Source organism: Diceros bicornis, chromosome 3 (genome assembly GCF_020826845.1).
Source record: "Diceros bicornis minor isolate mBicDic1 chromosome 3, mDicBic1.mat.cur, whole genome shotgun sequence".
NCBI classification, from domain to species: Eukaryota; Metazoa; Chordata; class Mammalia; order Perissodactyla; family Rhinocerotidae; genus Diceros; species Diceros bicornis.
Genome location: NC_080742.1, coordinates 53,992,466 through 54,004,742, shown reverse-complemented (window position 1 = coordinate 54,004,742; position 12,277 = coordinate 53,992,466). Strand labels below are relative to the sequence as shown.

The 12,277-nt window shown below is 42.5% G+C and overlaps 1 protein-coding gene across 1 annotated transcript in view; it reads right to left on the bottom strand.

Moving 5' to 3' along the window:
- CHN2 (chimerin 2) overlaps nt 1-12,277 on the bottom strand; it is a 290,292-nt gene that overhangs the window by 97,977 nt on the left and 180,038 nt on the right. Inside the window, exons 4-6 of the mRNA XM_058527610.1 lie at nt 11,019-11,050; nt 6,697-6,810; nt 4,314-4,599 (exon numbers count right to left, since the gene is read on the bottom strand). Of these exons, the coding sequence (XP_058383593.1) occupies nt 4,314-4,599; nt 6,697-6,810; nt 11,019-11,050 (432 nt within the window). The remainder of the gene's footprint in view (nt 1-4,313; nt 4,600-6,696; nt 6,811-11,018; nt 11,051-12,277) is intronic.

Genomic DNA, 12,277 nt, shown 5'->3' with positions numbered 1-12,277 from the left:
CACAAGGAATCTGGGAGCTTGAGAAAGGAGGGCTGGAGGGACATGGAAAATGGGGGATGGGCTGGGAAGGGCCCCAGGGGAGCACAGCTGAGGGGTCTATGGTGGGTGGGGGGCAACACCACGGAGGGGGTAACAGCCAACCCACTTCCAGGGACAGTCGCGTCACACTCTTTATTTGGTGATTTTGGTCCTGTGCTGTAATTACCCTCATCTAGCCCCCAACCTTTAGTAAAAGGCTGCTAACCACAGACTCCTGGTTAACCGTTCAAGGGAGAAATGAAAGAAAAAGGGAGCTAGCAGGATGGGGAAAAGGGCCAGTGAGAAGGGATGAGAAAAACAGCCTGGGTCTGGAGGGTTGAACCGTGCGCCCTCTCTCTCTCTCTCTGTCTCTCTTTCTCTGTGTGATACCTTGAGTACAGAAGATGTTTTACAAGGGGTTTGCTTTAACGTATGTGAATTTAAAACATAATGCGTTCTCTTTTTTATTACTTAATTTTTTGAAGTAATTTTATTACTTAATTTATCTACATTGATAAATGTAGAATACTGCATTTATCATGGTTCAAAATTCAAAGAGTACAAAATAGTAGCAGAGAAGAGTCTCCTTCCGACCTTTACCTCCCAGACACCCCTTCCCCTCCCCACAGGCAATCGATGATTCTAGCTCTTGTATCCTTCAAGGCATATTTTATGATTTTGCAAGGAAAAAACATATGTAAAATCTTTTTTTTTCTGGTTTACACAAATGAAACCATACTAAACACAGTATATTGCACGTTGCTTTGTTCATTTAATAACTCCGGGTCATCTTTCCATATCAGCCCATCTGAGTATTCTCATTCTTTTCCATGGTTGCATGACATGTCTTTACATGGAGGTAACATAATTCATCTAAGCAGTCCCCAACTGATGGGCATTTAGGTTGTTTTCTAACTTTTGCTATTATAGAAAAGAGTGACATGAATAAACTGGTAAGATATTGTGACTTTTTCAATAATATATTCTTAAATGTGCTTTTATTATATCTAGGGTACAAATGATTTTTCTCCAGTAAAACATAAACGCAATTGAATTTGGCAAGCCAAATTTATTTAAATGTTTATTTAAAACATCGTTGTCACATATATTTGATTCACTAGTGTATCCTTTACAATGCAGTTTAGTTATTGTAGCTAGTAAAAGCAGTGTATTTTCAAAAACAGATCATGTAAATATTGTGTGATTCTTAGTATCAATTGACTTAGGTTGGTCGGAACCAAGGGTGTTGGCTTAAAGCAATAAGGGCAATAAAAACAGAATGGGGCCCAGCTGCTCTGCAGATTTAAGAAGCTCTGAACTTGGAGTTAGGAAGCCTGGGTTTGATTTCTCATCCTGCCACTGTGACTTTTTCAATAAAATGGGGATAATGATTCCTGCTCTATGTACCTGGCAAAGTTGTTTTGAGGATAAATGGGAAATTACTTCCCATATGTGAGATCTGTTTATGATCTACAAATGTCTGAACCAATGTTAAATCCTGTTGTTATTCTTACATTGCTTACAGTGCTGGTTTTGGAGGTCAGTAGATAAATCCATCTATGGAATAAATTCTGAAATAAACTTCAAAAAAGAAATTATACTGGGCACGACCATTTTAATTAAACGTACCAAGTGGCGGCCATAATATATTATAGTGTTTTTAAAACCAATTAAATAAAGAATCAGAAAGGAAACAGTTCACTATTTGCTACCTACCACAACTTTTTTTTTCTACCCTCCCCATCTCCCCACCTCATCTACAGTTATTAAAATCAACTTCACCGCTAACCACTTTGACAGGAAATAAATCTGGGAACCACTCAAATCTGATGGGGTAGGTAATATCTTTTTGCCAATTAACACTGTTAATATTCTTGGATTTACAGGTAACATAGTCTCTCTGGATTCATTTGGAAATGATCAATAAAATAAATGGGCGAACAAAGTTTAAGTACTCTGGAAAATGAAATGCTGGGCTGTCTGGATTTGAGAAATATTAGGAGACCTACCCATTTCACTCATTAAAACCTTCAAGCCTGGCCATTATGGAAGCAGACAGGGGCCTCGGGCACTTCTCAGTCAATCCATTCAAGTTCCCACCATCCCTTTTCTAGTCGCTGCCTCCATGGCAACAGGCCACTGACCTGCCCTTAAGGGAAATAGAATTTCTGGCAAGACTGAGACTTTTAATAATTCCACTTGTCAATACAGGTCAGAGAGAAATAGATGGATTCGTACCAAGTTACTTAACAAACCCACTAACAAAATGAGTGACTCCCAGCAAGTGACCAGACCCAGTGCTCAGAGTGTCCCCCAGGAAAGCCGAACATTGCATCATTAGTGTCCAGGACAATGTGCGCCACAGACACCTGTCCATCAAACCCTGTCCTGAGTTTGGACTTCTTCCTGCAACATTTTCTTTATTTCCCTTTTCCTAAAAGGGTAAAAGTGTACTGGGCAGCTCATTCAAAGTGATTATTAATCTGATTATTCATTTCCTCCAAAATTTAATTTTAATAAGCAAATACAAAATGATCTACAATGAAGGACATGTTTTGTCGTGCAAGTTTCCTTATGGGAATATCATCTAGAAATAGCAGTTTCTAGTGACTAAACTTTTCCCTCTCGGGGAGGACAGGATCTAGAAATATCCATTCTAATACCCATGATCTAAACTCTCATCCCAAATACCCAAGGGACACTTCCCACTCACCTCTTTTCCTGGAAACGTTCTAGTGGGTAGCCTGCAGTTGTCACAGATTGCCTTTTTGGTGGCATTACTCTCTGATTCAGAAATATAAACACAGCTTCAGAGATTTATTTTACAATTCATCTTCTGATTTGTCATGGCCGGGAAGGTTAGCTTCCAGATTTTCTATTCTAAATTACTTTTGAACAGATTTTGCAAACAGACTAAGGAATGGCTTGAGCCTGGACTGGAACAAACTCTGAAAGTTGGGACTTGAGTCCTCTCTCTCTTTTGTTAAAATGTAAACAATCAGAAATCCCATCATTTCCCAAATCAATTATTTGTAAACGAATAAACAGGTGCTTTGGAGACACTGGAGTTATAAAAAGAAAATGGCAAATGATTTTTTCATGGGCCAGCTGCTCAACTGATGTGATTCTGGGGAAGGTTCTCCTAGGCTTTAAAACTCAATTAGCAAATCAATTAAGATCATCCCCTGTCTGCCAACAGGACCGTGCTGTCCCCCTCTGTCCTCCTCCCCATTTCAGTGCCTTCCAGTGCATCCCCTTCACTGCTGAAGCGGAAGCCCAATCAGTGGACCTGAGGTTCCTTTGCTTTCTGCTAACCCTGGACAACAGTGGGGGAGGGGGCACTGTTCCGGTTTAATTAAGGATTAGCAACCACCAGAAGGACCAGTGCTCGCTGTTCTGCCCTGCTTATTAATATCGTCCCAGTCTAAGTTCACCTTAGAAGCTGGGCTCAGCACAGACTCAGTGGGGGCTGACTGACATGGCTGGCTGTCACTTTCTTTCAGTGGAAAACAGATAGGACCAGGCAAAGCAGATGGTTCCTAAAGGGGCACATCCAAAAAATCTGCTAGCAAACTGTGGTGGTGTCTTCCAAATAAACAGCAACTTACTGGAGAGGAAAATCAGATCTTCCTCGCCACATCCTGCCACAACCCATCCAGCCTGAACATCACCCACATAGGAGTTTCCAATCCTCGGCGAGGCATAATAACTCTTCCTTTGGGGCACAGGACAGCCTGTCTTTCCAAGTGCCCCAGAGAGAGCCATCATCACCGATAACGCTCCCATCTCTGTCAGTGAAGTCTGTTATCTCAGTAAGACTTCGAGAGACGACTGACCTGCGGATCACATATGGCACGGTCACCCAGTCCTAAGAGAAGCAAATACACGTGCCATGTATTTGGCTAGCGGGGTGGAACTAGAGATGAAGCCAGCAACGCCTCAAATGGCCATTAAAAACAAATGACTGTTTTCATCATAAAACATTAATGAAGTGTTTTTTTTTTCTTTCAAACTCTAAATAAACTCACAGATGATTATTTGTGGAAGTCCTGGCTCTGCCTATATGCGTTTCAGCAAATCATGGAACATTTCTGGGCCTCTGTTTTCTCATCTGTAAAATGGGGGGGCTGAACTGGAAGATTTCCAAGACCCCTTTTAGCACTAAAATTCAGGAGTTCTTTGGGTGGGGGTGGGTCTCCTCCAACATTCTGGCAAATCACATATATAATTAATCACCTGGTTTTTCAGCATAGATTACAAATAGAGAGACTGTTTCTGTCACACACATAGCTTACCTTTTCAACCGCTGTGTGCTCTTCGTTTGTGACGCTCGTTTTCCTTGACTCGTTTTTAGACCTGCTTAGCCTTCTGGACACCTTTTCTCTGAGTAAAGTGGCATATCCAATGTGTTCATAAATGGGGTTTGTCGTCATTTTGGAAATGTATTCAGAAGCTTTTGTTTCTATGTACAGTGTTATCAAGCCATCTGTGACCAGATCGTGAATTGATTCAAACCTCTTCTCTCCCACAAAGTGTTTTCCATCGTAGAAGAGCCTGTAGTTTAAGGTCTGGTTTCCAAACCTGCCCACGAGAGGAGGAGAGATCACAACAGTGTTAGCAATAAGACCAGTGAATGACAACAGCCGCTAACATTTATGAGCACATACTGTACGCCAGGCACTATGTTTAAGCACTTGACATGACTTTTTCCCCATTTAATTATCTTAGAGACCCTTTGAGACAGGTACAATTGTTATCCCTGATTGACAGCTGAGGAAACTGAAACTTGAAGAGCTGGAGTACCTGCTTGAGGCTACACCCCTGGAAAGAAGCAGAGGTGGGATTTAACGCCAGGCAGTCATATGGTGTCATTTGATCCTAAAAATCACTAAGGCTATTGGGTCCTTATCATTCTCATTTGTAAAAGTCATAGGGTAGCACCTGATTTACAAATATCTTACTTATAAACTTCCCTAATGGGAACTAGCCACGACTCTCCGCTCCCTCCCCTATACCGGGCAATTACATCTGCAAAGGAAGCTACCACCACTGGCCCTGATGTCCCCTTACTAGTACATCATTGACCACCACCAGTAGAGCACCTCAGGCCTCCCACCCCAGTTACTCTGGCAGAAGGGAAATGAGGGGAGCTGTGCAAAGCCCCCTGCTTGAGCCGCCAGCGCCAGGATCCCAGCAACCTAACCAATAAGTGTCCTCTCCCTCTGGCACTGGCTGCCCCCGCTTGGCCCTGGTGCTATATCTCACAGCCCCTGCTTGGTTCCCCACTGGGACTGCCAGCTCCTGCTGCTGGGGCGCTGGGAGGATAGGAAAACACTTTGCATACCTACAGAACTTGCTAGCTTTTGAAGCACCTCCTCATCATAACATCATTTAAGATATGTTCTACCCACCCCCAGCTGCAACTTGGAAAGTATCCTTCCATATTCACAATATCGAGATGGTGCGTTGAACACACCTTTGTGGGCTGGACTGGGAAGTGTTTCCATTGATACCCTTCCTTCTATGGAGAAAGGTCTTCCCAATTCCAAAGAGCTCACAAAACGAACTGCTGGAAGACAATCCCATTCTGATATTGGATACCTTCCCTAAACCTTGCAGGATTGTTGTGAGGATCAAATGAAATAAAATATTCGATCGAGGTTAGGAAAGTGCAGCAAATGCAATGCCCTTCAGATGCTGTGATTTCCAATACTTGTGATTTTGTGGTAAAAAGCTTGTGAGAATTCTGCTCCGATGGCCCGTTGGCACAGAGCATCACAACTGCCATTGGGAGTTCTTTGGGTCGACGTGATCTCTGAGGGAACCTCATGGACAAACTGCACTTCCGTCCAGGCACACACACAATGTGAGGTGAAGACTTTTGACAAGGGCTGCTGGGGCCTAACTGAGGCAGAGGTGTTTCTCCCTCAGCTGGCTTGATGTTTCAGACAGAAGCAGCTTTGGGAGCACTGACTTTGCAGATAATTCTCTAGTTTACTGTTTATGCGTAAACAGAGCCTCAGTGTCCATCCTACTGATAACATCTGTGCCCCAGAAAAGGTATAGCCTCTAATATGCTGCTGGTGCTTTGTAAACAAAGTGAAAATAAAAATAAGTAGGGGGAATGGGGAGTGACTAACGGGTACAGAGTTTCTGTTTGGGATGATGAAAAAGTTCTGGAAACATACTGGAGACAGTTGCACAACATTGAGAATGTACTTAATGCCATTGAATTATGCACTTAAAAATGGCTAAAATGGTAAATTTTATGTTACGTATATTTACTGCCATAAAAAAACGGAGAGGGCCAGCCCTGTGGCTTAGTGGTTAAGTGCGCGCGCTCTGCTACTGGCGGTCCGGGTTCAGATCCCGGGCGCGTGCTGACGCACCGCTTGTCTGGCCATGCTGAGGCCACATCCCACATACAGCAACTAGAAGGATGTGCAACTATGACGTACAACTATCTACTGAGGCTTTCGGGAGAAAAGGGGGGGAAAAAAAAGGAGGAGGATTGGCAATAGATGTTAGCTCAGGGCCAGTCTTCCTCAGCAAAAAAAGAGGAGGATTGGCATGGATGTTAGCTCAGGGCTAACATCTTCCTCACGAAAAAAAAAATGGAGAGAAAGTAAGTAAAGTCACTTGTCAGGCAATTGCAACAACGGATGAAATCAAGCTGACCTCAGAGCTAACGTGTAGCATCCTGGCTGGCGCTGGCTTTCTCTAAGAATGTAGGCACCCTCCACACCTCCAAGAAGCTCGTCTGCCTGTTCCCGGGAGATGATCCCGTGAAACCTGAGGAGAGACAAGACCATCTTTGTTCTGAACAGACCACACACAAAGTATGGACCACAAAGAGCTGGCTAAAATATACAGCCGGGTGATCGAGAATCTACAGCCCCCCACTTGGATAAAGAGGGTGGTAACTAGGGTATATCTTCAAGATGGACCTGGCACCACCTCTCAGCAGGCACTCAAACAGATAACAAGCATTGAAGTAGGCAAAACAAAATGAAGAACTCCCAGGCCACCTGGCTTTCAGCTATTGTCTTTGCTCGCAAGCTGAAAATTAAGGTTGAAACAAAAAGCCAGGGTATGGCTCCTTTTTTAACCACGGGACTAACAAAAGAGCAATTACCAATTTAGCTCTCTGCTCAGACACAGAGAACTATGTATTACCCCATATTACCCCGATTGCAAATGAACACTTATTGATTATCAACCTGCTTACTTCAGGTGTGAGGTGTTGTTAATTTTAGAGGCTCATTCTCTGGAAAGAAAAGCCAGCTATAATCAACATTCTTCCATTTCTTTAAATTTTGACAGCAATTGCTTAGGGCTATGTTTGAAAAATGTACCTATTTTTATTTTTTAAAGATAACGTTTATTTTTTTCCGCAATTTAAAAAGTAATGCACATGCATATAGAAAATATAGTATATCCCGAGGATGACAGGCTTGGACAATGACGGCCTTGCTCTGGAGGTGATATCTGAGGCCTAGAGAGTGGACTGTGACTCCAGAGAAGGAGAGCAGGCGGGAGTTAGGGGCAGGCAACCAGCCACTTTCCCTGTTGCCTGTAAGCAAAGACAGCTGCTCACTCCTGTTATCAGAGATTTGATCAATCCATGTTTCAGAGGAAGGTGGGGGCTGGGTTGAGGGGTGAGGCCAGTGCCGAGGGACTCCAGGCTCCTAGGATAGGGCACAACACCCTCTTTCTAGGATTACCCAATCTTGGAGAACTTTGGGGAATGAATTGGAGAAGAAACTGGACAGAGAATTCTTCTTTTACCTTCCTGGAAGGCAGAGGGGAGAGAGGAAAGTTGCTAGACAACAAGTTTTGGGTTTTTTCCCCTCAGGAATGCAAGGACTAAGTTAGAGGACAAATGTGGCAGGATAATATTTTGGAAAAAACAATGCCTACCACAATAGTTATTTTCTAATTCCCTTCCACCCTTAACAAGCAGACCTTACAAGCTGAAGCTTTTGTCCTAGGGGAACGAGGCAGAAGCAGCTATGGCTTTGAGTTCCAAAATCAACTCTCAAAAGCCGAAGACAGGGCCGGCCCTGTGGCTTAGCGGTTAAGTGCGCGCGCTCCGCTACCGGCGGCCCGGATTCGGATCCCCGGTGCGCAGCAATGGACCGCTTCTCCGGCCATGCTGAGGCCGCCTCCCACATACGGCAACTAGAAGGATGTGCAACTATGACATACAACTATCTACTGGGGCTTTGGGGGCAAAAAAAAAGGAGGAGGATTGGTAATAAATGTTAGCTCAGAGCCCGTCTTCTCAGCAAAAAGAGGAGAATTAGCATGGATGTTAGCTCAGGGCTGATCTTCCTCACAAAAAAAAAAAAAAAGCTGAAGACAGTGATAGCTTGGGAGAAAGGGGTTTTCTGGCTTCCCAATTTTGGTTTTAAGTCTCAAGAGCCAGTGCCTGGAGGTCTTAGAGCAGCGCTTTTCTGGAGTGAGGATGAACGTACTGTGACATAACAGCAACCCTCCTGCCCAAAAAGAGACCAGTGTCCCCAGTTCTTATAGGAGGGCGATTTGGCCAGAGCCCAGGCTCAGGGGTCTAAGTGGGCCCCACGCAGCATGAATGAGAACTGGAACTGGTGGATCCGTGTATGGGGATCCTGGAGCCACGGCAGAGGTGTCTGGGGATTCGACTGGGAGTGTGGCCACTGGACCCTGTGAGCCTTCTGGGGAAGTCTCCTATGCGGCATGAGCTGGGGCTGGAGAGGGCTGGATAGACGGCCTAGGCAGAGAGACCAGATACCGGGCCAGTTCTGGGAGTGTGTGTGTGAGAGAGTGTGTATGTGTGTGTATATGAGTGTGTGTATGGTGGGAGAGACATGGTAGGGGGTAGAAGGGGCAGAGGACTCAGAAAGTTTCCCACACATCAGAGTCAGAACAAAAGCTGGTGTCTCAAGTTTTGAGGCTGGGATGTCCAGGACGCAGCCTGACTGTGGGCCAGCGCAGGAGGTGACCACAGCAGGACAAGGCACATACAGAGGAGGGCACAGGGCCTGACACCCCTGCCCCAGGTTACTCTGGGGGAAGGAGAAATATCCCCAACAGGCAGTTAACCTAAAAGCAGCTAAGTCTTAACTCCCTTGAATTGACATGTTTAAGTGATGGCCAGCAGCAGATGTAGAGAGTCAAGAACTAAGTTAAATTCAATTGATCAAAAAGAGAAAGTTACAGTTTTGTCAATCTGAAGACCCAGTCTGTGGCTCATCACCGCCTCTATGCATGGATTTAAAAATACCCATGATGTGTATGTCTTATGATCCCAACTTTGTAAAAAGAAAGCATGCAGTGACCAGAAGGAACGAGATGAAGAGAAAAGTTAACAATGGCCTCTTTCATGGTGGGGCCACGGTGTTTTCCACCTTCTACATTCCTATATTTTCTAATTTTCCCAAATTAGCAGGTGTTAATTTATTTAACTTTTTAAGAACAAAAGTAGTACCTACGCACAGTGGGAAAATTCAAAATTCACAAGTTAAAAGACACAAAAGAATTAAAAATGTAAATAGCACTGAAGTAAAAATTCTTTCCCTAAAGGTATCCATTGTCAACAGTTTCTTGTGACTCCTTCTAGAAAAAATTACACATATATGTTTCCTGAATAGAGCATATATTACTTTCGAATGGAACAAAAAGGCTTTCATTTTTTAAAAAGAAAAGGAAACATGGAATCTGATTTTTTTTTAAGCTAATTTCCCTATTAATACAAAATGTTTCTTTTCCGTGGTTAAGAAAATGTTTCCTTGGTCTCCTCTCACTATATAGTTTACATGGTTGGGGATTGGAGGAGGAGAACTAGAAGGTTATTCAGCAAAACTTTTATGCAAAAAAGAAAATGCACAATAAATTGAGTTCCTTTTGGAATGATGTATAAAAGTGTTCCATTTGAGAAGTATATGACAGGTTTTCCTTTTCTCTCTTTTTTTTCGATTACTTGTGCTCTCTGTGAGCAAAATCCAAATCAGTATATGGGAAAAAAAAGTCAGACTACAACTAAGTTAGATGTTAGGGCCATGGGGATGGACGAGAGAGGAGGCCGGTGGTCCAGGCAGGTATCCCAGAGGCCCCTGCTGAATTCCAAAGCCAGGTAGGAAGGTTCAGAAATGCAGCCAAGGCAATTAGGAAGTGGCTGCTGAGCTGGGACAAATAAGAGAGTCATTAATCACCAAGATGAGGCTCTGATGGGTAAGGGAATTGAGAAAGAAGGTTTGGGATTGGCCAGGATAGCTTGGGAGGCAGACTTGAAAGAAACTTTGCCTCATAATGCCTCTAGGTCAGACGTGAGAAGAGAAGTGGTTCGTGCATCTGCCCCGCTCCGGGTTATTCTGCCTGCCCTCTGTAAGCTATTCCACTCGCCACAGCCTGAGGTTGCGAATTATTTTTATGATAATGCATATTTGCTTTGCAGTAGGTTTCTGAGAAAGTGAAATAAAACAAGAGTTGAAATGAAGACGAAAATGGGGGGAAATAATAATTATGGTCTTGAGGCAATATCCAAGTCAAGAGAAATCATCCTTTTGGTTTTATGAGACTACAGGGAAATGGGATGACTTTCCTGAGTACTACGTTTGCAGACGTATGTGAAAGTAAGGAATTCAGCTACAGTTTACAATCTTTGACACCCTAAATGTTTATATAATATCAAAGTAGAAAGTGAAATAAAATACTAACAGAGCCTCAACTATGGAAAATGCTGCCTTACGTTTCAAGTACTTGCCAGGCACTCACTGTCTGCTTTTGTGGGGAGAACTATAACAGGAGATATGCTCCCTCCCACAATAATGGAAGCCAAGTACCTGAGATTGTAAAGAAAATTCAATACAAAGGGATCTGATTGCATTTATCCTTATTATCAAACTCTTGCACAATGGACATTTGATGAATACCATAAATTAGAAAAGTTTTAATATTTAAATGACATAGAAAGTGACTACTTATTACATTATTAAAACAAAGAATAGCATAATACATACTCTCTTCCATAATATTTTGGTCTGTTTTCCACCTATATTAAAAAGAAGAAAAATATTAATAATGCATTTGAATTCAAGTCAGATAGATAAAAATGCTATTCAAATAAACACAGATAGAGTCCCGGTAGTAATTTTACTACAGTTTTTATTCACCAAATCAGAGATCCATGAAACTAGAGAGTTAACCAACACATTCCACTATCTTGGGTAGGCATTATCTAGAATCACCATATTTCTCTAATCATTAGGTTCATCCCCCACCCAAACCCAATCACCCAATAAAAGAATTTTCAAAGGAAACAAAGTGATGCCTATTTTAATATTAAGGAATTTATAAAGATATTACAAGGCTTCATCCTGCAGGATAAAATGAATATTTTTGGCATGAATAAAACATAAGCATTTATTTCAATCTTCATCTAATTGTTTCATTATGTATATAACAAAAATGAGGAGTGCACCTGGATTAAAAAATAAGTTTAATTTTGTCTCTTTCCAGATAAATCAATATTCTAATATTCTTATTTTTTGAACAAATCGCTAATGGGCTGAAATACACTTGACAGCAGACATAGAAGATACAGAGGACAAGATTTATGACTGGACTAAAAATCACAAGCATGCCAGAAAAGATTTTTCAATAACAGCTTGAGCTTTGGCGTTATCACATTGGATTTTTATCACATATATATGATAATCTACTTTCATTAGAACTTTGTTTTCTTATGTTCATGGTGTTAGAGTTGGTGAGAAATTAACATGAATTCTCACGTTCAGCTTTTGTTCTTCTAGTCTAACTCCAGGGACACTGAAAATATAGTAGAGCCACATGAAGTTATGGATTTTCATTGATGGTTATGACAGCAAGTTTATGTTTATTTACTAGAGTAGAATATGAGCCTGGCAGCTATTTCATTTACAGTCATTTCCATCTACAGTCAAATGGGCAGTTTTCTCAGCAGGGCTCACAGGTAGGCACAGTGGTGGGATTTCAAGGTACTGGGCAGGGTCCTGGCCCACCTCCACCCTCCAAAGGATGCAGGGGATCTGAGCGGGCAGTAGGGAGCTATGGACCAGAGGAAAAGGTTCAGAGAGGGGGAGCCAGGGATCTGAGGACACATTCACAAGCCTGCCTTGAAAAAGCCTAGCTGGCGTAAAACTAATCATCTAGACACTTCTAAATGTGTTCACTCTTCTGTGCATTTTATACTTGAAAAGCACTGAACCAAGAGGGGGCATTCATAACTCTTAATCTTCAA